Here is a 25,698-nt window from a genome sequence, read left to right on the forward strand (position 1 = left end):
ATCCATCCATCCTCTATCCATCCATCCTCTATCCATCCATCCTCTATCTATCCATCCACCCATCCATCCATACATCCATCCATCCATCCATCCTCTATCCATCCATCCTCTATCCATCCATTGCGTTCCTCCGCCTGCACCAGCTGAGGAAAGCGAGCGTGCACGGGAGGACTCACTGTTGCAGTTCTTAGAACTTTAACGCGTCAGTCAAAAATTGCGTTATGAATATGGGAAAAAAGCATACAAGTCGCTTCAACCTATAAGTTGCAGGACTGACAAATCTATGCAAAAACAGCGACTTATACGCCAGAAAATATGGTACATGAAAGTTTTCTAGTTTTTATTTATACGTTCTGTTGAAGTGAACTGAAGCTGGCAGAAAGTAACGTGAATTTTCTGTTCCTTCCTTTCCAGGATAAAGCACGAGAATATAGTGGCTCTGGAGGACATCTACGAGAGCTCAAATCACCTGTACCTCATAATGCAGCTGTAAGTACATGAACCCACCTCGCTGTTTGTTTAGGTCAGCTGCTGGTCCCCCATTTGTCCTGTCATTTTGATAATGTGTCGTGCTCTGAGCCTGAGTGAGTGTCTGTAATGTCCTTCAGGCCTCTAAGTGAAGGTGGCAATGTTTTAAAATGGAATAAATCTTTATTTCAACCAATGTGGCCGCAGAAGACAGGCTAAATAACTCAAGTGATGCTGAAACTGACAGTATAGTCTGTCCATTCTGATTCTGATTCTGATTCTTCCCCCAACAGTAAACTGTTGGGGGAAGAATCAGTTTTGTTGTGTTTCCTTGACTGATGAAGTCTTCCGGATCGAAGGCGAAACGTTTCAGCACAAAAAAAGAAAAGAAACTGTCCAGATGACCTGACTGAAAAACGTTGGGTAAATTGACAACGTATTTTTCGCTGTGCAAGTGGCAGTTTTTTGCATAAATTTGCAAATCCTGCAACTTATACACTGACGCAACTAATATAAATTTTTCTCATATTTATGACCCAATTTTTGGCTGAGATCTGACAATTTCCGTCGTTCTGACATGGAAAATATTGAACACTACCATTTTCAGCCACTAGAGGGGGCTCAAGTAATATGGCAAGCCAAGTGTCTCATTAATAGGTAAAAGTGGCTATTAATGAGACACTTATCTTGCCATAACAAACCACCTTCGTCCTGGAGCAAACGTCAAATCAGCTGCATTTCACCGCGCCGTCCAGGTGAAATGCAGCTGATTATACCATTAAAGTGCATTTATTAAGGAAAAGTTCGACTGAGACGCACTTTACTATAATTTCGAGCAAACAAATAATTGTTTGTAAGTGCTAATCTTGTTAAATTCTTGTTAAAGTCCTCTCGTGCACGCTCTCGCAGCTGCTATTTAGCAGCCAATAGATTTTTGGCACAGCACTGGTCCACGTTTCAGCGTGGTCAGCGGTGATGCATAATATATACAACCTATACGGTGAAGTGACTTATTTATGTTTTATTCCACTTTATTAGACATTTTTGGACAAATGCGACTTATACGGCAGTGCGACATGTACGGCGGAAAGTACGGTAGATTGTTGTTGCTAACTTAATTCAAGATGGCCACCCCAGCTAATCGATCTTAGTCAACACAAAAAAGTCTTCAGCTGAGTGACACATTAGACATCGAGCTAAAGGCTGTGGTTGTAGCTGCGGGTCATATTTGAGCTGCAGCTGGTTTGTGTTGTTGTTCTCTCTTGTTTTCAGTGATATAATCCTTTTTTTAAATTTGCACGTCATTTATCAACGATCTTGTTAAATGTATGTCACATTCTGTGGCTCGTTTAGCAGCTGTTTCTTGCCAGCGTATTAATTTGTGAAGCGTATGTTGTCACGACCCTTCGCCTCGCTGCATAATTTTACCACGCAATAATTTTTGTTTGCGACTCATGCACCTACAGTTTAGCTGGTGACTATCTGCTCCTTTCTTCTCTGAATGATGCTCCATGTTGCCTTGAAGTCTCTCTTGTGTAAACCCTGAACACGAGACTTTCAGCAGGCACGCACGTAAACCTGATGCTCAACTTAAGGAGTCGCTTGTTGTTCCTCTGCTTCTTCTAATTACAGTTCAAACAAGTTAGAAATGCCTGGAGCTGTGCACCAAACACTGCATATTTTAAAAATGTTTGAAACGAAAATTGAAAATAAACCATCAACGTGTGCAGGAAGGAGATGGGAAGACTATGTTATGAAGAAGCTGGAGATGTTTTCACCAGTCTGTTGTGGCAGAGGCCATCTTCTGTGCCGTGGTCATAGGTGTCAGGCATGCCGGCTTTATATACTCCTTAAAAACACTGGAAACATCATGTGATCAAACATAGAGACATCTGAGTTGGTAGGAGAGATGGGATCACTGAACAGACTGCTCTCCATCATGGACAACCAGTCCCACCCCCTTCATGACACCCTATAACAACAGCAAAGCTCCTCTATGAACAGACTCACTCAGCTCTGCTGCCACAGACACCGCTACTGGAAGTTATCCTGTCGTTTACAGTTTCACTTCATATCAGCTCGTCTCGAACAGATTCATTCAACCTTTATTTAAACAGGTTAGTCCCACTGAGCCACAAGGACTCATTTACAAGAGAGACCTGGAACACCAGTGAACACCAGTAAACTTCTACCAGTACACAACAACTGTAAAAACATTATTCTGCCATCACTTCAAAGTGCTGCAAATTGATTCATATGATTTTTGCATAAAGCCAAAAGCCAGATGTAAAGAAAAAATTGCTTTTTTTTAGTGTTTTTGTTATTATTGTTTGCAGATGATAGTAACTCATCAGGGTTTTCTTAAAAATTGTGTTAGAGAACAGAGAACTCTTCTTTGTTTACAACTAAATTCACCGATCTCTTATGGAAACTCTCCATTTGAGTTTGCAATATCTCGGCTCAGCTTATTTGCAAATGATCTTGGCCTCAACTTGTACTTTAACGTGCTTCACTGCTCCATGTCCTCCTCCAAAATGACTTTGTCGCCTCTTGTTCTTACAGCTTTCAGTCCCCGTTTCTTTTCAGATGAGAGAACTTTACCTTTTTGCTTTCAGCCTGGTGTCTCTGATTTTAGTGTACTTATTGTGTTTGAATGTAAACAAACAACTCGTAATTGTTGGTCTTTATCATAGATGTACAAAAGTTCAAATCAAAACACTGAGAAATTGTAGAGAAATTGAATATCTTGGCTGCTGGTGTGTTTTTAAAACTTTAACAAGCAAAGTGGTGACGAATTACATTTCTTAAAAGACTTATCTTTTTATTGTAGAAGATTTTGACTAAGTAGATCGTTATTTATCAAAATTTATTGTCCCTTGTATTTGATGATTTTGGAAGAATATTTTGCCCTCCAAGCAAAAATACAATAACATCTCATTATGTTGTGAAGTGTTTGTTGTTGAACAACTCTTTTATTTACAGCACAACAAAATATTTTCACCTTATTGCTACGTACATACTTAAGATTCAAAAACATTTGTTTGGTTATCTTATCACATTGTTACAATCGGGTGATTCTAGGATCTGATCTTCAGGGGTGCTTAGCCCCCAGTACTGACAATGGCTCTTGGACTGAACAACGTACCCCAGGATGTAGTTTGTGAGAAGTGCAGAAACTTACAGCACCTGGTATTCCCAGGTGGTCTCCCATCCAAGTACCGTATTTTTCACCCTATAAGTCATGTTTTTTTGCATAATTTACATGCCCTGCAACTTATACGCCTAAGCGACATATTGGATTTTTCTCCCGATATTTATGAACCAATTTTTGGCTGAGATATGACCGTTTTCATTAATTCTGAATGGAAATATTGAACACTACCATTTTCAGCCGCTAGATGGCACCAGAGTTGTATGGCATGCCGTTGTATCATGTAATAGGTAAAAGCGGATATAATAACAAATTCAAAATAGTTCAAGACAAAAACAACTGGACTTTATATATTATACTTTATTTTATGCTATATTGTTTATGTCTTGAACTTTTTTTAATTTACCATGTCCTGGCTGACTGGGAACCTTCACCAGCTATTAATGACACAAACGGCTTGCCATTGTCTGCCACCTTCGTTCTTCTCGCTGCTTGGAACAACCGTCAAACCAGTTTAATTTCGCTGCACCGCCCCGGCAAAATGCAGCTAATTTGACCATTAAAGTGCATTTATTAAGTAAAAGTTCAACTGAGACACACCTTTGCTATAATGTTGAGCAAACAAATAATTGTTTAGGTGCTTTTCTTGATAAATATTCAAAGAAATGCGCAGCATTCCTCCTTCCTGATTTCCTCCCTTTCTGCACACTCCCGGGAGCACCAAGGCAGCGAATACTTTTGAAATACAGTTGATTTGACCGTTAAAGTCCTTTTATTAAGTAAAAGTTAGACTGAGACACATCTTTACTATAAAGTCGAGCAAACAAATAATTGTTTTTAGGTGTTTATCTTGTTAAATTATTCTTGAGTTCTCCCATGCGCGCCCCAGCGGTCGCCATTTGGCAGCCAATCGATTTTTGGCACAACACCGGCCCACAGTTACGGATTGTCAACGGTGACGCGTAACAAACGCGACGTGTCAGCGGTGTCGCATAATAGATGCGACGTATACTGCGGTGCGACATATTTATGGATTTTTCCACTTCATTAGACATATTTGGACTGATGCAACTTATAGGGCGGAGCGACGTTTACGGTGGAAAATATGGTACTAACGAGGCCCGACCCTGCTTAGCTGCTGAGATTGGGCGTGTTCAGGGTGGTATGGCCATAAACGAGGAGCTCAGTCACAAATAGGACTTTTAAAGGATCATAACAAAGACTAAACTTATGCAACCAGAATTTACAACATATATCTACATATAAAACACACCAGCTTCAAGCATTAACCTTTAATTTAACTAGTAACCTTTGTAATGCAAAACCCTGAGAATATTGTCAGAGGAAAAGGGGGTGGAGCTCCTGCAGGTAAGGGGTGTTTACCTTCGGGACAAATTGAGGTCACCGATTGGTCAGTTGCTGATGAGCCTGCTGGACTGATTGACAGGTGGTGTTGAGGAGCCGACTCGTGCAAAAAAATCATAGATTTTACTGGACCATTTAAGAGTGTCATCATTTATTCCATATTTATTAAATATTTGGATGAATCTAAGATTGCAGAACTAAGCTTTCTTACAGAATCCTAATGATGGTTTCTTTATTTTCTAGAGGTGCTGAGTTAAATTTTAGGGGTGCTTGTGCACCACCAGAAAGAAGCTAAAATCACCACTGGTTACGATTATAATGTGTTAAAACTATACATAGTAATAACAATATGTTTTTAAAAATGTATTTCAAGAACAAGAAAATATTACACAATACCATGTGAAAGAAACTTAGTGCAATTAACTTTATACATTAAACATGATAAGTTAATTCCTTTAATTTTATTTTCGTCGTGGCAGCGGTGTTCTTCCGTAGCTGTTTGACAGTTTTCAGCTTTAGATGTTTTTGCTTCTGTCGTGTCACTTTGTGAAAATGTATTTCAGATGACATAAAGCTGGTTGCTCTCTGTGTGCTAACAGCGTGTCTGGAGGGGAGCTGTTTGACCGAATTGTAGAGAAGGGCTTTTACACTGAGATGGATGCCAGCCGGCTCATCCGGCAGGTTCTGGATGCAGTCAACTATCTGCACTCCATGGGCATCGTGCACAGAGACTTGAAGGTAAAACAGCTTTTCATATTCGGATTTAAGCATGCATGTGTGGCCGATGTGCTTCTGTGCACCTGAGAGGGGAAATCCCTGAAAGTCGCTGTGTATGAGTGCTTCTACATGTGGTGGTGATCACCCACGGAGGTAAATGTCAGGGATTTCCTCCTCAGTAAACTGTGAAAGGCTCTCGACTGAGCTGTGAAAGCTCTTTAAAAGACAAATCCGTTGTCTGACATCCTTACTGTCTGGATGAGTTAACTTTACACAAGAGAGGAAAACCATAGAAACCCAGACTGACCTTTTGTCTGTTTCCTCTTTTTATTCTCAGCCTGAAAATCTGCTTTACTTCAGCTCCGATGATGACTCAAAGATCATGATCAGTGACTTTGGCCTGTCCAAGATGGAGGGCACAGGGGGTGTGATGGCCACGGCCTGTGGGACTCCCGGATATGTGGGTGAGGGTGTCCTCTGAGCTCTGGCATTTGTGGAAACTTTAATTATAATAATAATAAACTTTATTTCTATAGCACCTTCCAACAACGCCTTGCATTGACCAAGGTGCTTTAGATAAAACAAATAAAAACAGGACACAAAAAATCAGTGCAAATTAAAAACACAGCCAGAATAAAAGAAGGTAAAAGAGATCAAAAATGATAAAAATTAAGAGTTAAACATTAAAAGCCCAAACGTTCTCTGAGATAATTGGATACTCTGGTAAAGTAAACACAACCCAGTTAAACCAGTCTCCAAAGGTTAACCGTCTGCTTCAGGCAGTCCAACTGATTTTCATATCCCTCTCCAGCCTCTGAGTCATGGTGAAAACGATCAAGAGAACTGTTAGCTTTGTTCTCCAACATGAAAATCAGCCTTTCTAATCAATGACTGTTTTTATTATTTCAGCTCCGGAGGTTTTAGCTCAGAAACCGTACAGTAAGGCAGTGGACTGCTGGTCCATTGGGGTCATCGCTTACATTCTGTGAGTACTTCTCCTCGACTGAACTTTAACCTGTCTGTTTGGTGCGTGTTTTATCCATCCATTATCTTTACCTGCTTCTTCCATTTTGGGTCACGGGGGTCGCCGGTGCCCACGTCCAGCAATCACTGTGCGAGGGGCGGGGTCCACCGTGGACGGGTCTTCAGTCCATCACAGGGGCGCATAGAGACAAACGAGACAAACAACCATTCACTCTCTCACTCACACCTAGGGACAATTTAGAGTTACCAATCAGTCTAACATGCATGTTTTTGGTCTGTGGGAGGAAACCGGAGTACCAGGAGAAAACCCACGCATGCACGGAGAGAACATGCAAACTCCACCCAGAAAGGCCCCTGGACCGGGGTTTGAACCGGGGACCTGCTCGCTGAGAGGCAGCAGCTCTACCAGTTGCGCCACCGTGCTGCCGGTGCGTGTTTTAGTTAGTTCTAATTTACTCAAAAATCAAACTCAGAAACAAACAGGAAATCTTCAGACAGAAGAAACGGCTTTAATGAAGAAAAAGAGCTAAAGTTAAAACTATAGTTAGGCCTGTACAATAACAAATTTTGCTGGGCGATTAATTGTCTCAGATATTGTTGCGATAAACGATAATATTGTTTGAAATTTGACAATAATTAGTAATTATTGTCAAATTGAAGAAGAAATGGTGGTTAATTTTGTGTGTAGTACCTTTATTGACACTGGATGGCAGTATAAGGCTGTTTGAACCGAAGGATGGATAGTGAGGGAGCGAGCAGCGTGTCTCTTTAAGAAAAATGGGATGGAGGCCCCTTGACGTGACATGGGCTGTCTCTCTTCGGTTCTCAAAATGGCGGACGCTCGGTGTGGTTTGAGCTCTTTAGCATTTTTCACACAAAGCTTTTAATAAAAAAATCAGTAAACAAGTTCTCAGCTTCTTTTTGCAGAGAAAAACAACTTTTTACACGAGTTTCAACCGTGAATTTTGGAGCTTCGACAAGACTGAGGTTTTTTTCCCTGAGGTCAGCCTGTTAGCTTAGCTCGTAGCTTAGCTTCTCAGCTTGGCTGCTTTTAACCATCCAAAAACATGATTTTGGATGGTTAAATGGATTTTAAAGAGAAAGGGAGGGGTCAGTGAAGAGCACCGGAGTTGAGTCTTTTGTCATCCAGTGTCTTCAGTAGAAAGAGAGAGACGAGGAAACGATAAAGCTGATAAATGAGAATGAGGTTGATCATTTTACAAATTAATTTATCATGCGATTAATTTATTTATTGTCTATCGCGACAGGCCTAGCTATAGTTCAGATGTGCTGGAGTGGGGTTCTGTGGAAGGGCTTTGAACAATAAAGCATAGTTATTTATAGGATGAGAAGGGTTTCCTGAAAGTGCAAATAGTGGCAGCAGCAGCTAGCTGTAGCACTTTTGATGCAATCTGGAGCACTTCCAAGAAGAATATGGTAAATTTCTGCTGGAATATCATAAAACTGGAGGCCATGTAAATGTGTTATGAAGTAACTTTTGCTTGCACCGCTACAATACTTCAAGGATTGGAGTTGTTTTAAGCAAACATGTGTGACTAGCTGTCAAACTGTATTTACGAGGGAGTCTCTGAATGTCCTGCGATGTTTGTGATACTTCTCAGTTTCCTCGCAAATCACAAAAGTCTGCAGTTCTTGATTTTTGTACGTTTAAAAATGTGTGCAGCAAATTTTGCCCTAACGTAGTCTCAGATTGGAGTCAGGCGTCTCCAACCCATCTGCAGAGCTGTGTGTAGACTTTGCACAGGAACGCTCCTTTGACAGAAAATATCCAACAAATGTCTGGCTCTAAAAAACACACTTGTTTGTTTGTTTGTTTGTTTGTTTTCGTTCGGCTGCTCCCTTCTTCAGAGGTCGCCACAGCGTGCAACGAAGACTTGGGAGTTGTTTTTCTGCCAAATGCCCTTCCTGTTGCAACCACAGACCACCGAGCTACTGCGTCCCATATGTGTGGAGCAGAGAGCTGCTATCTAGGGCACCCAGGGGAGCAGATGGTATGAGGGTGGAGGCAGGTGTGGGTGCTTCACCTCTCCCACCTACATTTAGATATTATGGTCAAGCGGATTCAAACCGGTCAAATCAAACGTCTTTAAAGACGTTTGGTTTTAAGACTTATTAAAGATTACTAATTAGACTAATTAGGATTATAAGAGTCTCAATTCTCATGACAGTTCTATGAAATCTTACAAATTAAAAAAATCAGACCTGACGACTGAGCAAGAAAAAAAGAGAACACAATGAGAACGTCGTCAGGATTCCTGCTTGAACGTCACATATAATCAGTTCAAAATGTCACGTCCATCAGCCTCATTGGTGTTGGCTACAATGTCATAAATTAATCTAACAAGTCTCTATTTTTTAACCACTTTACATTCAGTTAAAAATAATCAAACAAATAAACAGGAGGCCCGAGTTAGATTCTGTGTTCGAGCCCATTTGTTAGTAACTTGGTGCAGGACGAACTGTTGGCAGCTCAACAGATCCATCATACGGAGCTGAAGCCTCTCAACACACAGCGTTACATAAAACTGACAACCTAATTAACCAAAGTCACTTGTTAGCAACGAGAAAATCCCTGGTGTCTCTGTCCATGTGTTATGAGTTTAATGCTGTTTGCCTGATGTGCTCACACATAAAACCTTTGTCGGAGTACTTTTTCCTTTTTTAATGAAGTCTAAATGAACATCATGGATTATTGCTCGTGTGCATTTGACATGCCCCTTTCCTCCCATCTATTCTGTTGTCGTTGAGCAGTTTTGTTTTTTCCCATCTGATAATCCCTCTGAGCTGTCTCCTGTTGCATGCTTTACTGCCCAGTAAATGAGACCAGGTCGCAGCGAATCCGTTCAGATTTTTAGAGACTTCCTACTTCTGCAGGATGAAGACTTTTGCACAGGCTTATGTAATTTTCCTGCTTTGTCTTCCCAGGCTTTGTGGTTACCCTCCTTTCTATGACGAGAATGATTCAAAGCTGTTTGAGCAGATTCTCAAAGCAGACTATGAGTTCGACGCACCGTACTGGGACGACATATCAGACTCTGGTAAGCTGTGACAGGGAGGGGTCTGCGTGTGTATGTGTGTGTGTGTGTGTGTGTGTGTGTGTGGGGGGGGGGGGTTATATAATGTTAAAATAATTTGGAAATCTTTGCATTCTACTAATCATTAAGTTCCTCGACTCTGCTGAAGCTACATTTAAAGCCTGTTAGGAGCTCTGAGACTGGCAGAAGTAAATACGTTTTGGGGGTGACCTAAAGTCCAGCAGGACGCAGTTGCCATGGCAACATTTTTACTATCATATGACTGTACACCACATTTGCAGGCAAATTTCCTAGGAATGCATATTGTGTGTTACCTGCTCCATAATTAGTCTTCAGTTTCTAACACCGTCTCGTCTCTGCGTCTGATTCATGAAACAAACGGCACTGATTCTACGCTGCAGCAAACATGTCTGTTGTCAGCAGGTGAGAACAATTTGCACTCATTTGTTAGTGTGAGATTGTGACAGAGATCTGTCATCTGACTTCACAACCAAACTACGACCGTCCAGCACAAACACATCGAGCAAAGAAGTGGCCGAGAGAAAAAGAGTTTGTAGCTTTGATAATAATCCTGACGTGCTGTTGCCCTCTGTTTGTGAGGGCAACAGCACGTCAGATCGCTAAACGTCCTCCCTTTCTTCTTCAGAGACGTGGTTGCCACCAGCGCTCAGGAGAAGTTAAAAATGTGATCCAGCAGCGCTGGTCTTTGAGAGGTTGACACTTTTCCCCCTGGTAGTTAATTCCATAAATATGGGGGGGTTGTTCCTCTAAATGCTGCTTAAAAGTTCTTTAAATGATCTGCTCCAACACGAAGCGATGCCGAGTCAGGTCAGGTGGTCAGAGCTCACTTTAGCTCCTGAGAATTAGAAGGAGGAGCTAGATTATAATTAATCACAAAAAAGATGCACCAAGTTAGTAAATCTGGGATTTAGTGTCAGACAATCATCCATCCATCATCTTTACCTGCTTCTTCCTTTTCGGGTCACTGGTGCCCATATCCAGCAATCACTGTGTGAGAGGTGGGGGACACCCTGGACAGGTCTCCAGTCCATCACATGGACACAGAGACAAACGAGACAAACAACCATTCACTCTCTCACCTAGAGACAATTTAGAGTTACCAATCAGTCTAGCATGCATGTTTTTGGTCTGTGGGAGGAAACCGGAGTACCCGGAGAAAACCCACACATGCACGGAGAGAACATGCAAACTCCACCCAGAAAGGCCCCAGGCCAGGATTTGAACCGGCGACCTTCTCGCTGAGAGACAACAGATGTACCAACTGAGCCACCGTACCGCCTGTCAGATAATCAATTATAAAAATTTAAAAAAACAATCCAAAGATTTTTTTGTTTGTTTTTGCTTTGATTTAAAATCATCTTTGCAAGTTTTGGTGACGATTTGGAGATTTTATTTTATTTTTTTAAACTCTTTGAAATTTTAATTTGCTCATATTGTTTTCGTGTCATGGTACCTTCACAAGATTTACTTGTTTAAAACAGGCAGATTTAAAATTACAGAGCAGAATATAGTTCTGCTTATTACACTCTGTGAGGTCAAAAATATAACAAATTATGGTAATATAAACGACTGCTGACTCATGATTTCACTTCCTCATTAATGGATTCATGACTAAGTGTGGGGAAAAACTTCCTCTAATTGTCGTCATCTTTGTTTTAAAAATCATCTGTGAGTCAACATTTTGAGTCATGGAGTGCTAAAATACATCACGTGTGAAAAACGGTCACACAACCCAAACAATACATTCCAGTTCTGACACACCGGCTCGAGGCGCAGCCTTTAAAATAGTAGAAAAATAAAATCCTATCGATGCTAATCACCATGAGAAGAAAACTATTCTAAAGAAATTATAATTTTTTTAGTTGGTCGCTAAAGTTAATACAACCCATTTCAAATTCTTAGTTCCATTCTTAGCTTTTTATTCTCCTTCTATCTAAATATTTTTATTTCAACCCAACTTTATCTAACGTTTCTAGTCAAATTTCAGAGATCAAAACATCAATTTTCACTATAACCAGGTCGTGGAAATGAAAGAAATGTTTGTTTTTCTCTCTTATACCAGTTCTCAGTGGAAGCTCTTGTTTTTTCTTGGATCGGCATGAATGAACTGAGATTTGGCAGCTGAGGAAACTGAAAACACGCTCCGCAACTGTTGAAATGAGCCAACGCTGTTTGGCTCTGAGTCTGGTTGTTCACCGTAGGAACAAAATCTTTTACAATCTGCGTTCAGTCTGACTCTATTTTCTGATTTATGAAATAAATAATCAAAATCCCCTCTATGAAAACAGAGGTGGGACATATCTTTATGAAAAAAAAAATCACTGCAATGTCTAATTTATACAACCCTAATTATAAATAAATTTGGAACTTTGTGTAAAATGTTAATAAAAACAGAATGCAAGTATTTCCTAATGTCATACACTTATATTTTATTCACATTGAAACATAGTAAATATATCAGTTGTTCAAATTAAAGGTGTACCAGTTTTACGGGGAACAAATAAGATGGTATTGAAATTTATAGCAGCAACACGTCCAGAAACAGTGGCAACGGTGCCATGTTTTCCACTGTGAAGCCTTCCCTTTTCTTTTAACAACAGCCTGTAAATATTTGTGAACAGAGGGGAGCAGCTGCTGGAGGTTTGGGAGGAGAATTGTCCTTTTAATGTCTGAAGTCTCGATGTTCAACAGTCCTGGCCATGCTCTTGTAAAGGATGCAGTTTGTGTTAAGCAATACCTTGCTGAAATAGGCAAAATATTTCCTGAAAAAGTCATCTGGATGGTAACATATGTTCTAAAATCTTTATATCGTTTTGCATTGAAGGTGCCTAACAGATGTGCAAACTGCTCACGTCAATGGCCCTAATGCACCCCCATATCATCAGAGAGGCATGCTTTTGAACTGTGTGTTGATAAGACTGGATGGTCCCTCTCCACTTTATCATGGAAGACATCGTTTCCATAAAGACTTTCAAACTGCAGTTGGTCATGTATTTTAACAGATATGTTTTAACAGATCTTTCAGGGGTTTTTCAGTCAAAGTTTAGAAGTCTCCAAATTCAACACAGGTTTTATAATATTGTATTTTTATTGATTTTTTTTTTTTGTCTTAAGAAGAAACCAAAAAAGACATTAACCACTCGTACAGTCTTTAAGGTTCCATTATTCACTACCAAATGGCTTAGTTGTTTTTTGGAGATTAGAGCCCGACCGATGTGGACATTTTGGCTATCGCTGATGCCGATATTGGAAGGGAGGAGGCAACCGCCAATAACAGATATAGTGGCTGGAAATTTTTTAGCTTTGTCCTTCCCAAAAAATGTAAGTACCAGCGAGCGGAGGGCTTGTTTATTTAGCGCAGCTGCTAGCAATCATGAAGCTAAGCTAATCAGATCCATGCTATACCTAGTCCCACTTCAGGTTTACAAGTTGTGCACTGGTCATAAAAACAGTCGCCCCAACATGCGTTCACGTTTTCTATCCTCCGCTATTCACCACAAAGTTATCAAGTGTGTTACATAAATATAAATTAAACAAAGAAACATCTTCCCTGTTCATTGTTTAAACAGTCAGTCATGTATGGTGAAAGTCTATAATTAGTGTTGACCGCAGCAGTTTATTTTTATTTTTCTTTGCAGAGAATTAAAGATTTCTGACAATGTATTTCATTGAGAACTACAAAGATAATGTTACTAACGCTGATGTATATTCACCTCTATGTTAGATTTATTGTTCTGGATAAAGTTTTACAAGGCAATAACCTATGCTAAATGTTAGCTTGCTAACTTGGACGGCCCATAGCTAATGGCAAGTGGGTTGGAGGATTGAAAATAATTAATTATTGTTGATTTGTTTTACAGATCAGTTAAAATAAACTTACCATCTGTTCAGCTAAATAAACTACACAGTATTGCTCCCTGCTTCATCTGTGATGAACGTCGTTAAACTTAAAATGACCTTGACTTGTCAGTAGTCCACATTGCGCCCTCTGCTGGATACATGGTACAATTATGCCTTGTGCAAGTAAGGACACGGCTCGTTCTCAGCATTTTAGGGGTGAAAATTAAGCCCTATTCGCACGGGATTATTTTTACCTAGGGACCACATGCTATTTGTAATAATTACAGAGATTGTCTGTGTTGTTAATCCTGTGTGAATTGCCTATGTCAGTAATTTGTAAAGTAAATATTCTCCCACAAATTACCTACTATATTTTGCTGAACTCCGAGGTCCTGTGATAATACTAATCCAATGTGAATAGGCATCTCTGTGATTTGGACAGAAACGTGCAGGATCCGATACGTAATTAGGCAGTTTTTGTTTCCTCGGTGCATTTTTATTTGATTTTGGCTGCATTGAAGTGCATAAATAACCTTTTGTGTCCCGGACCAGCAAAAGCCTATCGACCCGTAACAGTCGCCAAAAAAAAGAAAAGGCTGAAGAGAAGGAGCAAAATCATATGCAAATGGTGGCTCATGTCATGAATTGCTCTGTGCGGTAAGAATAATTTCCTTCTGTTTGTAGACACAGCTGGCTAGCGCTGACAGTAACACAGCACCGAGCTGTGGCCGTAGCCTGAAAACTAGTTTTAACATCAGTTCACGTCATTTTTTGAGTCGATTGATAAAGTATACCAGAATTTAAAGAGATGGTAATTGTAATGTTACCAGCTCCTATACTACTACTTCTACTTACAACGGTTAATGAATTGGTTTTATTATTAATTATATAAATGTATAATTTTTATTTTAATTATTTTTTATTATATATATTATTTATTTTTACAGCAACTACATTTCCAAAGATAACACCAAGGGAGCGAGGCCCTTCCTTTTGGGAAATTGAGGTGCTCCATAATTTTACAGAGACAGAGTGGTACCTGAATTTTAGGATGCCTTTAATGTTCTTTGCATCCTGCTTAACCCACACATAAATCCACTAACAACCAGTATGGTTGACCCAGTGTCTGAGAAGAAGAGGGTTGCAATTACATTTACAAGTTGGCTAGTAACATCGAATTCTAGGATGTTGCCAACCAGTTTGGCATTGGAACTACTGCCTGCAACATCTTCTGGGAGGTGTGTGTAGCACTGCGTCAACTCAGGAGTGATTTTGTAAAGAGGTCAAAAACTCTTGGTAAAGTCCAAGCCATCACTGGATGTGAGAGGAAAACACGATTCTCTACGTGTGCGGGTGTTTTGGATGGCACACACACATTCCCATCATTGCCCCTTCAAGCTATCCCACAGACTACAACAGAAAAGGATGGTACAGTGTTATCCTTCCAGGACTTGTCGACCATACACCGCTTCCTTGACTTTGATGTTGGTTGGCCTGGGAAGTGCCATGATGTGTTCGAGTGTTCCTGTCTCTGACGCAAGTTAGTTAGAGGAGGGCACCTTTTTTCCTCCTCTCAGCAGAAACATCCAGGGGTCGACCTGCTGATTGGAGCAGATTCTGCGTAGTCTGACAAGCAACATAATGAAGCCGTTCCCAGCGGGGTGGGGGCAGCCTTCAACGCTCACTTGAGTCGTGCTCGTATACATGTTGAACACGCCTTAGGTTGACTCAAAGGCCGCTGGAGACGCGTTATTAAAAGAAATAACCAAACCCAAAATGTTCAGTATGTTGTGTGTGCATGTGCAGTGCTACACGGTTTCTGCAGAATGCGTCTTACCAGGAGCCCCAGGAGGAAGTGCCTGATCAGACAGAGGCTGGGCCAGAAGAGCATGGGGCATCTGTTCTGTCTCCAGCTGAGCACATCTGGGAGGCCTTGGTTGCTCATACTGACACAATTCCGTGAAGTGCAGTGAACTCATAAATCAAACCTTTTTTTTTTCAAAATCTACAATTTATTTGTAGTGAACACATCCTTTGTTTGGCAAATAACAGCAAGCATTATAAACCTTTTTTAAGCAGCTGTAAACAATCTTCAGTGCATACATATGTATAAATGTATTCAGTGCTTGTATAAAAAATTTAAAAAATGCTAAACACTCAACATGTGTAAACATTGCTTTCCTAAAACAAAATAAGCTCATCCAAAATGTTCAGAAATTTGCAAAATACTGAATTTGCTATTTTAGGACACACTATAATGTAACCGAACACAGATCTGAAAAAAAATTAAAAACAAGACCTGTTTAGTAAACACTTGTTAACACACACACACACACACACACACACACATATATATATATATGACCTGAGAACTAATTCCTTCGTGCAGAATAGCTAGTCACACAAACTTATTGTGGTGGGTCAAAGTGCACTTGATGTGCTGCTGGTGGAGGGGGTCCAGGGGCAGAGGAGGGAAACTCCATGCTCTCAGGTGGTTGGCGGTGAGGAGGTGTAAAAGGGTAGTAACTGGAAGGAGCTGCATAAGGTAAATGTTGTGGGGGGGGCCTAATGCATTGAACCAGCTGCAGCATCAACGCCCTGTTCTCCTCTGCTCTCTTCTCATCAGCTTCCATCTTCTTCATCTCAAAATCCAGCCTTTTTTTTTCCAGTTCCATTCTATTTCTCTCCTTCTCTTTCTCCCATTCAAACCGCTCCCTGTCATAATCACGGCTGTTCGCATGCGCAAGGAGACGGTCCAGACTCTTGTTGATTGCCTTCATTACCCGAGTTTTCCGCTCCTTCCTCCTTCGATGTTCTAAAAAATAGAAATAGAAAAGCAAATAAATTATGACACAAACATCTTATAGCGTCTCTAATATCTCCAATATTACAGTGACTACATTACATTTCAGTTTGGTTTAAAAAATGTAATGTCAAACTGTATTTTAGGGATAAATGTCAATTTAACGGGTTAAATGATAATATCTGAGCATTATGTCATAAGTATGAAAAGCTGGAGGATGTTCCAAGTGTGGGTTTATTGTAAAAGCCCATTCTGCTGCATACATAAAACTTTACTCAGGGTCTAAAGGTCATATTTTTGATAAAAATAAATTAATTAAGCATCGTTTAGAAGCTATACCCCAAACGTGTGCAGCTTTGACCTTTTTTACTTTCTGTGAAAAATGCAAATTAAATGTAGTTTGTGTAATGGTATGTGCAATATGGAGCTTTGGTCTACTGCACTTTGCACATAATGTGGCCTCTTCTGCCACTGTATATAAACAACAGCTCAGTAATTGTTCTACCTATTAAAGTGTTAGCAACATGGGAGGCACCTTGTGGTTTGGGTTTTGGGGTTTGGAGCGGTGGTGATGTGGAGGATGAGCTTGAACTGGACAGGTCAACGTCCGGTGCATCAGTTTCCCCCGAGGTGTTCTGGATCCGAGTGGTCTCAGATGAACCTGATGAATTTAAAGAAAACAGCAGGTGCAGTCAAATAGCAAGTACAGTTTATAGTTCGTTGATTACTGACTTCTAGGTATAAAATACTGTTGAAATGTACATTAACAACATCAGAGTACATCCTGTGCACAAGCCACACTCTTTACTCACCACAGTCAAATTCCTCATCATCTGAACCTCCGTTGTCCATCTTGATTTCTCCTGGATTGTTCATAGGTCGGCAACCTGGAAAAAACATAATAATTCGTTAATAAGCACAAAAGTTTATCGTTAATTCTGATGATGAACTGCTAAAGCAGCACAACGTTACATGCTAACCAAGGATCAAATGGAAAGTGTGCTCGGTGTCGTCTTACCGAGGACAGCGTCCAGTTCTTCGTAATAAGGACATGTGTTTTGGTTCTGTTTGAGGCAATCACGGTACCTCCTTCGAAGGTAGTCCATCCTCTCTTTGCACTTCGTCCACTCTCCGAAATGACGGACAGACGGGCACCGGGCGACAAGGTCATCGTAAATATTTTCCCAGACGGTGTGGTTGTGCACCATTTGTTCAAATTGCCTTTGGTACCTTGGTTCACCCCAAATTTCGATTAATTTAAGGGTTTCTTCTCGCGTCCAGTGTCTGCTTTTCTTCTTAGCGCCTGCCATCTTGAACGCACCGTGCAGTGTTGCCAGATCGTGCGACAGAAACAGACAATCCGCTCCATGAAAACAAGCTCAAAACAGGCAACCAGCTCTATGAAAACAAACCCAAAAGAAGCTCAACTGGCAACCCACCGCAATGTGTAACACAGAGCAAGCAGAACGAAAAGGGATCATCTGCAGACCAAAAGTGGGCGTTTCTGGAGGGCAAACACTGATTGGTTAGCTGTATTTGCTGTTCTTTAGGTATGTTACGTCAGCTCTTTTTTTAAACTGAAGGTTTGTAAGAAACAGCGTTATATCTGCTGTCAAACACAAGAAGATTCTCTTTTGTTCTTGGTTGTAGGCTGCACCTGACACAGGTTGCCTTGAGTCTGGTCTGGGTACAATGAAATATGAAGCATCTGAAGTGAAACCTGCTCCCATTTGTGAAAAAGTCTGGTCTCAATTAAAGATCATGAGTCTTGTAACGAGATCATGGCCCAAAACAAAAGCTAAAAACAAAATTTGCTCTTTAGACGTGCTCTTCTATGAGATCTGATCTTTGAAAGGAGCTGAAACATGGAGTAGGGTTGACCCTTAAAATCTGAGACAGCTGAGGAAGTTAACCATCCATCCATTATCTTTACCCGCTTCTTCCATTTTGGGTCACGGGGGTCGCCGGTGCCCATGTCCAGCAATCACTGTGCGAGGGGCGGGGGACACCCTGGACGGGTCGCAAGTCCATCACAGGGACACATAGAGACAAACAAACATTCACTCTCTCACTCACACCTAGGGACAATTTAGAGTTACCAATCAGTCTAACATGCATGTTTTTGGTCTGTGGGAGGAAACTGGAGTACCTGGAGAAAACCCACACATGCACGGAGAGAACATGCAAACTCCACCCAGAGAGGCCTCCGGACCGGGGTTTGAACCAAGGACCTGCTCGCTGAGAGGCAGCAGCTCTACCAGTTGTGCCACCGTGCTGCCCGGAAGTTAACCAGTAAACAGAAATTCAATTCAATTCAATTCAAAAATACTTTATTAATCCCAGAGGGAAATTATTTGTTGTTGTAACTCGTTATCCTCATTTCATTAAGAGATGTTATAGACACTGATGGTTGTAAACAGGAAGGATCTCTTGTGAAGGTCCATCCCACAGTAGATCCTAAGAAACTGGCTGGAGATGCCGTCTGATCCGTCCACCCAGACTCGGCTGGCATCTCGGTTCCCCCGGGCTGTAGGACCGCCCAAATGCCGGGCAAAACTCCTCCCAGTGCGATGGCCACTCCTCCCAGCAGCCTGCCGAGCTCCTCGTCGCTGCGGACAGCCAACTGTAGGTGCCGGGGGACAATCCTGTCCTTCCGCTGTCATGAGCCGTGTTTCCTGCTAGTTCCAGGATCTCAGGGGTCAGGCACTCGAGCACAGCTGGCAGGTAGATGAGAATGCGTCCACAGAACATCCTTTTCAACTCACTTGAGATTTGGGGCTGTAGTTGAGATTTTATTTGAGCTTTTGAGATGTTAATCAGCTGCTGTTGGTTGTAGAAAACAGCCTTGTTGCCATGGTTACGCATCATAACAAATGTCCAAAACTAAAAAAGTTTCAGTAAAAATCCTTCCAGCTGCACAGCATCTGATACCAGAGGAAACAATCATCACAAAATGTGATTTACATCCAGAAAAAGAGGAACTAAAGTTTCCAAAAGCAAAATCTCAGAATGAAAGTAACAGAGCTGCTCCAACATGCAGCCACCTTGAGCGGCACAATTCTAGAACAATGCCTGCTCCAGTTGTAGAAATCTGACAATCACTCATCTGCAGTGACTGATTTAAAAGGTCGAACAAGAAAATGTGAAGTTAAAGGAAACATCCTTTGCCCCAAATCCAGTTTAAGTATCATTATTATTTTGGTTACTTTAATTTTCGTTATTTATGAATTGATTGTAACTATTTTCACATTATTCAACAACCAAAATGGATTTAGTTTTTTAATGAAATGGCTAGGTATTATAAAACAAACGTTTAGCCCTCCCCACTACCCATTTATGTTACTCTTATTTTGAAATGTAACCAGAAGTTCTGTGTTCAGAGAGGCAGAAAGAGAAGGTGTGGAGACACCGCCAGTGTTGAACCAGAGATGCCGCTAATGTCAAACCAGTTAACACCATAGACATAATATGTGGTTAATACAATCTGCCAATAATGCCTTGTTTTTATTTTTAGACATAATATGTCTGTGGTTAACACAAACGCCTTGGTTTTTTTTCCGTCCAATCGGATGTGGCCCTCCAGATACTCCTTCCGTATTTGTCTGCAGAGATACCTACTTGAGTAGAACCCCTTCTCAAACAGAGGCTGTTTTTAAACCGTAAAAACATACATTTATTATGGCATTATATATAAACAACAACAAAATTATGCTAAACACTTTGAATAACATACTTTTACGCTCTGAAAAAAATAAAAATACATTTTATAACATTAATTCAACCTTTATTTCTACAGAGACACATTTACCAGAGAGACCTGAATTTTAAACAGAGTGATGACAACAATGGACAACAATAACAATAATAGACAATCTGTGCTTTCACCAATTACAAGAGAATACTGAGCATCTCCAATATCACTCATGAGGTCTCTGAACATGCAAGGGGCTATTGCATGATTTATTAATGCGGTGCATTTTGTTTGGTGTATTTTCATCTCACTGTCAGTCGAAGTGGATCCAGTGAGTTCTCCAAGACGGTCCACAGCACTGATTGATGTGTGACAGGCTACATAGGTGGCTATTTTTAGCTTGTTTCTTTGTTTTGTGTCATTGTGTTTTGGGGCAGTGAAATCCAGGTTCGTTAGCCCCATGGAAGAGAAGAGTGCACAGTTTTATTTTGTGCTTCTCAGTATTGGCATGTTGAATTAAATCAGTATGGTGAGCACATATTTCACATTTGCAAAATCTACAGAGTGCCTTCAGCGCATCTCCTATCTCCAACCGCCTGGACGTAACATCCGCCTGGACGTAACATCTGCCTGGACGTAACATCCGCCTGGACGTAACATCCGCCTGGACGTAACATCCGCCTGGACGTAACATCTGCCTGGACGTAACATCCGCCTGGATGTAACATCTGTCTGGACGTAACATCTGCCTGGACGTAACATCCGCCTGGATTTAACATCCACCTGGACGTAACATCCGCCTGGACGTAACATCCGCCTGGACGTAACATCTGTCTGGACGTAACATCCGCCTGGACGTGACATCCGTCTGGACCACAAACTTTACAAGCGACTTTAGAAAAAAACAAGACCAAAGTTGCTTATAATAAGCGGACTTGGCAACTATGACAAGCTGATGTTACGCAATATGCAGCGCCACGTTGACATCATATCCGGAAGATGTCCGTAATAGTGGTGTGTGATCGATCGATACCAAATAAATACTGGTCCAGTATCGCAGATACCGATACGATACTTTTAAATAATTACAGTGAATTTTGATGACGTTCAAGTGTTTTGTGCTTTTTCCTTTGGATCATTTATTAGTTAAAACCCAGGATAGAATTAGGCAAAGTTTATAAGTAAATAAAAAATACTTTATTATAATAAAAGTTTTTCTCTGAAAAAATAGAACAGTAACAAAACTATTTTCCCCAAACCTTGTGATGGCTGGATTTTTTCCTTAAACAAAGTGCACAAAATGATCACTCAATAATAATTTAAAACAGTTTTCAGAAATTATGATATTTAAATAAAAATTTTCTCTTCATTGTACTCCTTTTCTGGATTTTTTTTTTCTTAAATAAACAAACTGTACAAAGTTATCACACAGGAAAAAAAGTTATAAAACAATAAAATATATTTAGGATATAAAGGAATAAAACAAAATTTCTCTTCTTAAGTGAATTTCTTTTCTGGGTTTGAAAAAATAATTACAAATCAAAAATAATTAGTGAAAATACAATAAATAAAGTGTATATAACAAAACAACCTCCAAAGCCTTGAGTTCAAAGAAATATTCCCAGCAGCCTCTCTGTGGGTCCTGCTGCTCTGTGCTGTGACAGGAGCGACACGTACAGACAGTCGGCTCGCATCTTTGATGAAACTGCAGCACTGCATACAGGAGAGAAACTGAAGCTATGGTATTGATATCATTACACTGGTATTGATCAATATCAATACCCGTGCTGGTATCTATATTATCAATGTTTGGGTCGGTCCGCCCACCACTAGTCCATAAATTTCAGCTAAATCTCAGGCTTTGGTTATCCCGTGCGAATGTGCCACATAAAAAGCAGACATTGAGGAGTAATTTATTTATTACAAACATCTATCAGCCTAAAATATTGAGCCCTACTGATATATCGGTCAGGGCCTACTGGAGATGTCCACCTCACAGGGCACCAGGACACGTAACGTAAAGCACTAAATAAAAATTTACACCTGAGTTCTGGAAAAATAACAACAAGCCCTCAGTTGGATTTGCTCTTGACATTTTTCTCCATTTCCCTCCACAGCCAAAGACTTCATCAACTGCTTAATGGAGAAGGACCCTGAGAAGAGATTCACATGTGATCAGGCTCTGGAGCACCCCTGGTGAGGAGAACCTTATCGCCACGCTACGCTGCAGCCACACAATCACAGGAAAACACACAGTGGCGCTGCGATTACACAGCAGCGTGACGCAGATTGCCAGGTTCATGCATTTATCATGGAGAGCTTTTCCTCCCACTGTCATCTGTCACCATGGCTCCGAGCCACGAGCCCACCTCTGCAGGGCACTGCCAGCTCTCTGAGCCAAATCTGCTGAATAAATGGCTGCCAATTAGTGGCTTATCTCCTGAAGGATCCTTGAAGATGTTGGAGGCTCAATGAGCAATTGAGATGTCATCCCAGGCCCGCGTCAGCGCTAATGAGACTGAACCGGCGTGGGTTGACGTCTCCAGCAGACGTGGCAATAAGTCTGTTAGGCAGTAATGGACATTTGGGTCATGGACAGGTGGTCCCTCTGATACGTGGCTTGTGACGGCAGTAACAGATTTCATAATGAAGAGAAATGTCTTTCATAGACAAGCTTTCATAAAGAGATAATGTGAAGAATGTGTCAGAAACAGCAGCCCATCAGTCAACAGTGTTGCAGCCAAATAAAAATAAATGAAGAGAGCAAATATGAAAACAACGAGATGATTCCTCAGGCATGGCAGGGATAAATATAAATCATTCTGGCGTGCTGTTTTGGAATGTGTCAATGTGACTTTTCCTTTTTCTTTTCTAAACAACAACCCAGGATTGCTGGAGACACGGCTCTCTGCAAGAACATCCATGAGTCAGTCAGCCGGCAGATGAGGAAAAACTTTGCCAAAAGCAAATGGAGGGTGAGTTCTCTGCTTTTGTTAATCAGGAAAAAATGTCTCGGTCTTAACGATTTGTCTTTTGCGCCTCGTGTGTAACAGCAAGCGTTTAACGCGACGGCGGTGATCCGCCACATGAGGCGCCTGCAGCTGGGCACCAGCTTTGGAAGCAGCACCAACTCCGTGCCGAGCCCTCAGAGCCGGGCCCCGGCCAAGAGCCAGTCTGTGGACTGCGCCCCGCTCTCCCTGAAGGACTGTGAGTGACTCTTCAGATGCCAACCGTGACCGACACAAACATGCTAGCTCTTTACTCCGCCACGCTGATCTGTGAACCAGTTAATGTTCATGGACACGTCTAATTTAACACATTCATCTAAATACAAAACACTTTTCGTAGAGAACATGTCGACCCACTGCATTAAAAGTTTTTTTAACAATGGCTTTTGTTATGTAACAACTGGTGGGTGCAGCAATTCAGGTTCCTAAAAAGAGAATAAAAAAAACTAAGCTACTTGAATCCAACATCCATAAAGCCAGAGTGCACGTTGTTTTTCACTTTTAGTGAACTGAGGTCCTGAGAAGATGGCAGCATTTTTCTTTAATCTTAGTTGTGTTTATTTCTTCATCCCTAGAGTTTCATCTGCATTTGTTAATGTAAATACAGTAGTCCCTCATTTATCATGGGGGATCCGTACCCTAAAGACCCGCGATAAGTGCAAAAACGCCAAGTAGGAAAAGTAGTTCAAGTATTAAGTAGTAGTTTATTTTTATTATATATATGTATATAAATGTGTTTTAAAGCCTTCCCACACTCTTGCAATATTCTAAACAATGTATCTAAACTTTAAACTCTCTTAAAGAACACAGAATGTCATGATGTCATCTCTCTGCCTCCTCTGCTCTTTTCCACCTGCATGCACTCTTGGCCACGCCCACTTCTCCTCTGCACACTGAACAGCTGATCAGCTGCAGCAGGAAGTTTATCCTGCACTGTGGGCTGCACAAAGGTGCAGGAGGTGCTAAATAATTTTAAATAATTTATTTTAAATAAAAATGCCAGGCCGATCGTGCAGTTCATCCATCAATCAGCCAACTGTGTCATGTCCACTCTCTTTTGAAAAACAGCGAAGTAGCGAGACCACGATAAACGAACCGTGAAGTAGTGAGGGACTACTGTATTCAAGTTTAGCAACAGTGGCTTTAACGCAGTTAATTTTACAAATAAATGACTAAAATTGATTGTGGTAGTAGCTGAGAGTCATCCCTAACACATAACTTAGCCCGACAACTTTGTTTAAAAGTTCGCATGCAAGGCAGTGAGTGATATTTTATTTTAATTTACATTTATTTATACAGGTAGTCTCAGTGAGTCACAAGGACTCATTTTCAAGAGAGACCTGTTTGGGAGCAGATGGTGGGGGTTAAAGGTCTTGCTCAAGGGCTCAGAGTGGTGCAAATGAGGGTGGAGGCAGGTGTGGGTGTTTCACCTTTTCCACCCACATTTTGTTGTTGTCAGTCCTGGGAGTCGAACCTGCGACCTTCCGATCAGGCCCACCTTCTCTAGCCTCTGCACCTCCACTCCCACAAATGCATTCCAAACAGAAAAGCTACTTTCATTTATTGCTTGTAATTTAAAGATAAATTTAACAAAAACATTTTTTATTTTTTCAATTAGCTTTTTAAAGTTGTTTTTATTTTTCTGGTGTGTCTACGGGCTGTTTCAAGGTTTTAACAAACCCCCTCCATCAAGTTTTTACATGCAGTTTTCACTTAAATCTAAACTTTTGTATTTGTTTAGTAAATTACTGGATCTTTTTATTTTTGTCCAGATGGTTCAAATGTTACACTTTTATCAACCGTTTTGCTGAAATGAATGAAACTGTCATGATCCCAGCTTATAGTTAGTTTTGAGACTATTTAAAAGTTAAAATTTTAGAAAAGTGCACCTTTTCGAGGAACACTGTACGTATCAGCATGACAACGTTCTGAAAAGAGATGAGTGATCAGCGCTCAGACTGTGAGTTGAGGCTGGCTCTGAGTTTCTAACATGTTTCAGCTCAACATGTGTTGGACTCAGTTGTAGCCATGTTTGTTTGCTGATGTTGGTTAGCGGTGTGCCGTCTTGGATTGGAAAAATTAATCAGATGTAAAAATACATTGAACCTTCAGAGAGTTTCAATAAAATCTCTTAGGTGGTTCAGGACATATTTTGCTAACAGACAGACAGGCAAACATCGTCATCACCTTTCATATAAATTAATTGTGCATTTAAAACTATAAATTTTTAATATTGTGCTATTTTCTGCCATGTGGGTGAAAATAATAGGACTCGGTGCAGTTTATAATTGTAGGTTATGGTCTTCATTTGATTCATTATCAATAATTAATTTTTTTTGTTTGTTTGTTTCTTGTATTCAACACAGTTCTGAAGAAGTATTTTTTTTCCACAGGTCCCCCCATAACTCCTCTGAAATCTGCCATTAAAGCGCACAATCAGGACTCTGATGGTCCTGCTCCCATTCCATCAGAGGACCCAGCGGTGGTGGCTGAGCCCCCTCGGCCCAGACCCTCCACCGTTACGGTCATCCACACTGGGACTAAATGACGCCAGGTTCCGCGGGAGGTCAGCTGGGAGACCACAGAGCTTTAAG

The 25,698-nt window shown here is 40.9% G+C and overlaps 3 protein-coding genes across 3 annotated transcripts in view; 2 read left to right on the top strand and 1 right to left on the bottom strand.

The window, feature by feature from the left end:
- Positions 1–25,698, top strand: part of dhtkd1 (dehydrogenase E1 and transketolase domain containing 1) — a 137,775-nt gene that overhangs the window by 73,764 nt on the left and 38,313 nt on the right. The gene's annotated exons all lie outside the window — the stretch shown is intronic.
- camk1db (calcium/calmodulin-dependent protein kinase 1Db) lies at positions 415–25,698 on the top strand (the record flags this gene model as incomplete). The annotated part of the gene is given in 9 exon segments (XM_037683623.1): positions 415–489; positions 5,584–5,722; positions 6,039–6,165; positions 6,611–6,686; positions 9,632–9,744; positions 22,214–22,292; positions 22,984–23,071; positions 23,150–23,303; positions 25,498–25,698. Coding segments are annotated over 9 exon segments (1,006 nt in total), but the record flags the coding sequence as incomplete, so codon positions are not given.
- Positions 15,990–17,630, bottom strand: LOC119416386. The gene is made up of 4 exons (XM_037683624.1): positions 17,424–17,630; positions 17,218–17,292; positions 16,941–17,066; positions 15,990–16,417 (listed from the first exon to the last, which is right to left on the bottom strand). Exons 1-4 carry the CDS (start codon positions 17,611–17,613, stop codon positions 16,011–16,013), a joined length of 798 nt encoding a protein of 265 aa, XP_037539552.1. The 5' UTR covers positions 17,614–17,630; the 3' UTR covers positions 15,990–16,010.

This window comes from Nematolebias whitei, chromosome 10, assembly GCF_014905685.2.
Source record: "Nematolebias whitei isolate Nwh7 chromosome 10, NemWhi1, whole genome shotgun sequence".
NCBI classification, from domain to species: Eukaryota; Metazoa; Chordata; class Actinopteri; order Cyprinodontiformes; family Rivulidae; genus Nematolebias; species Nematolebias whitei.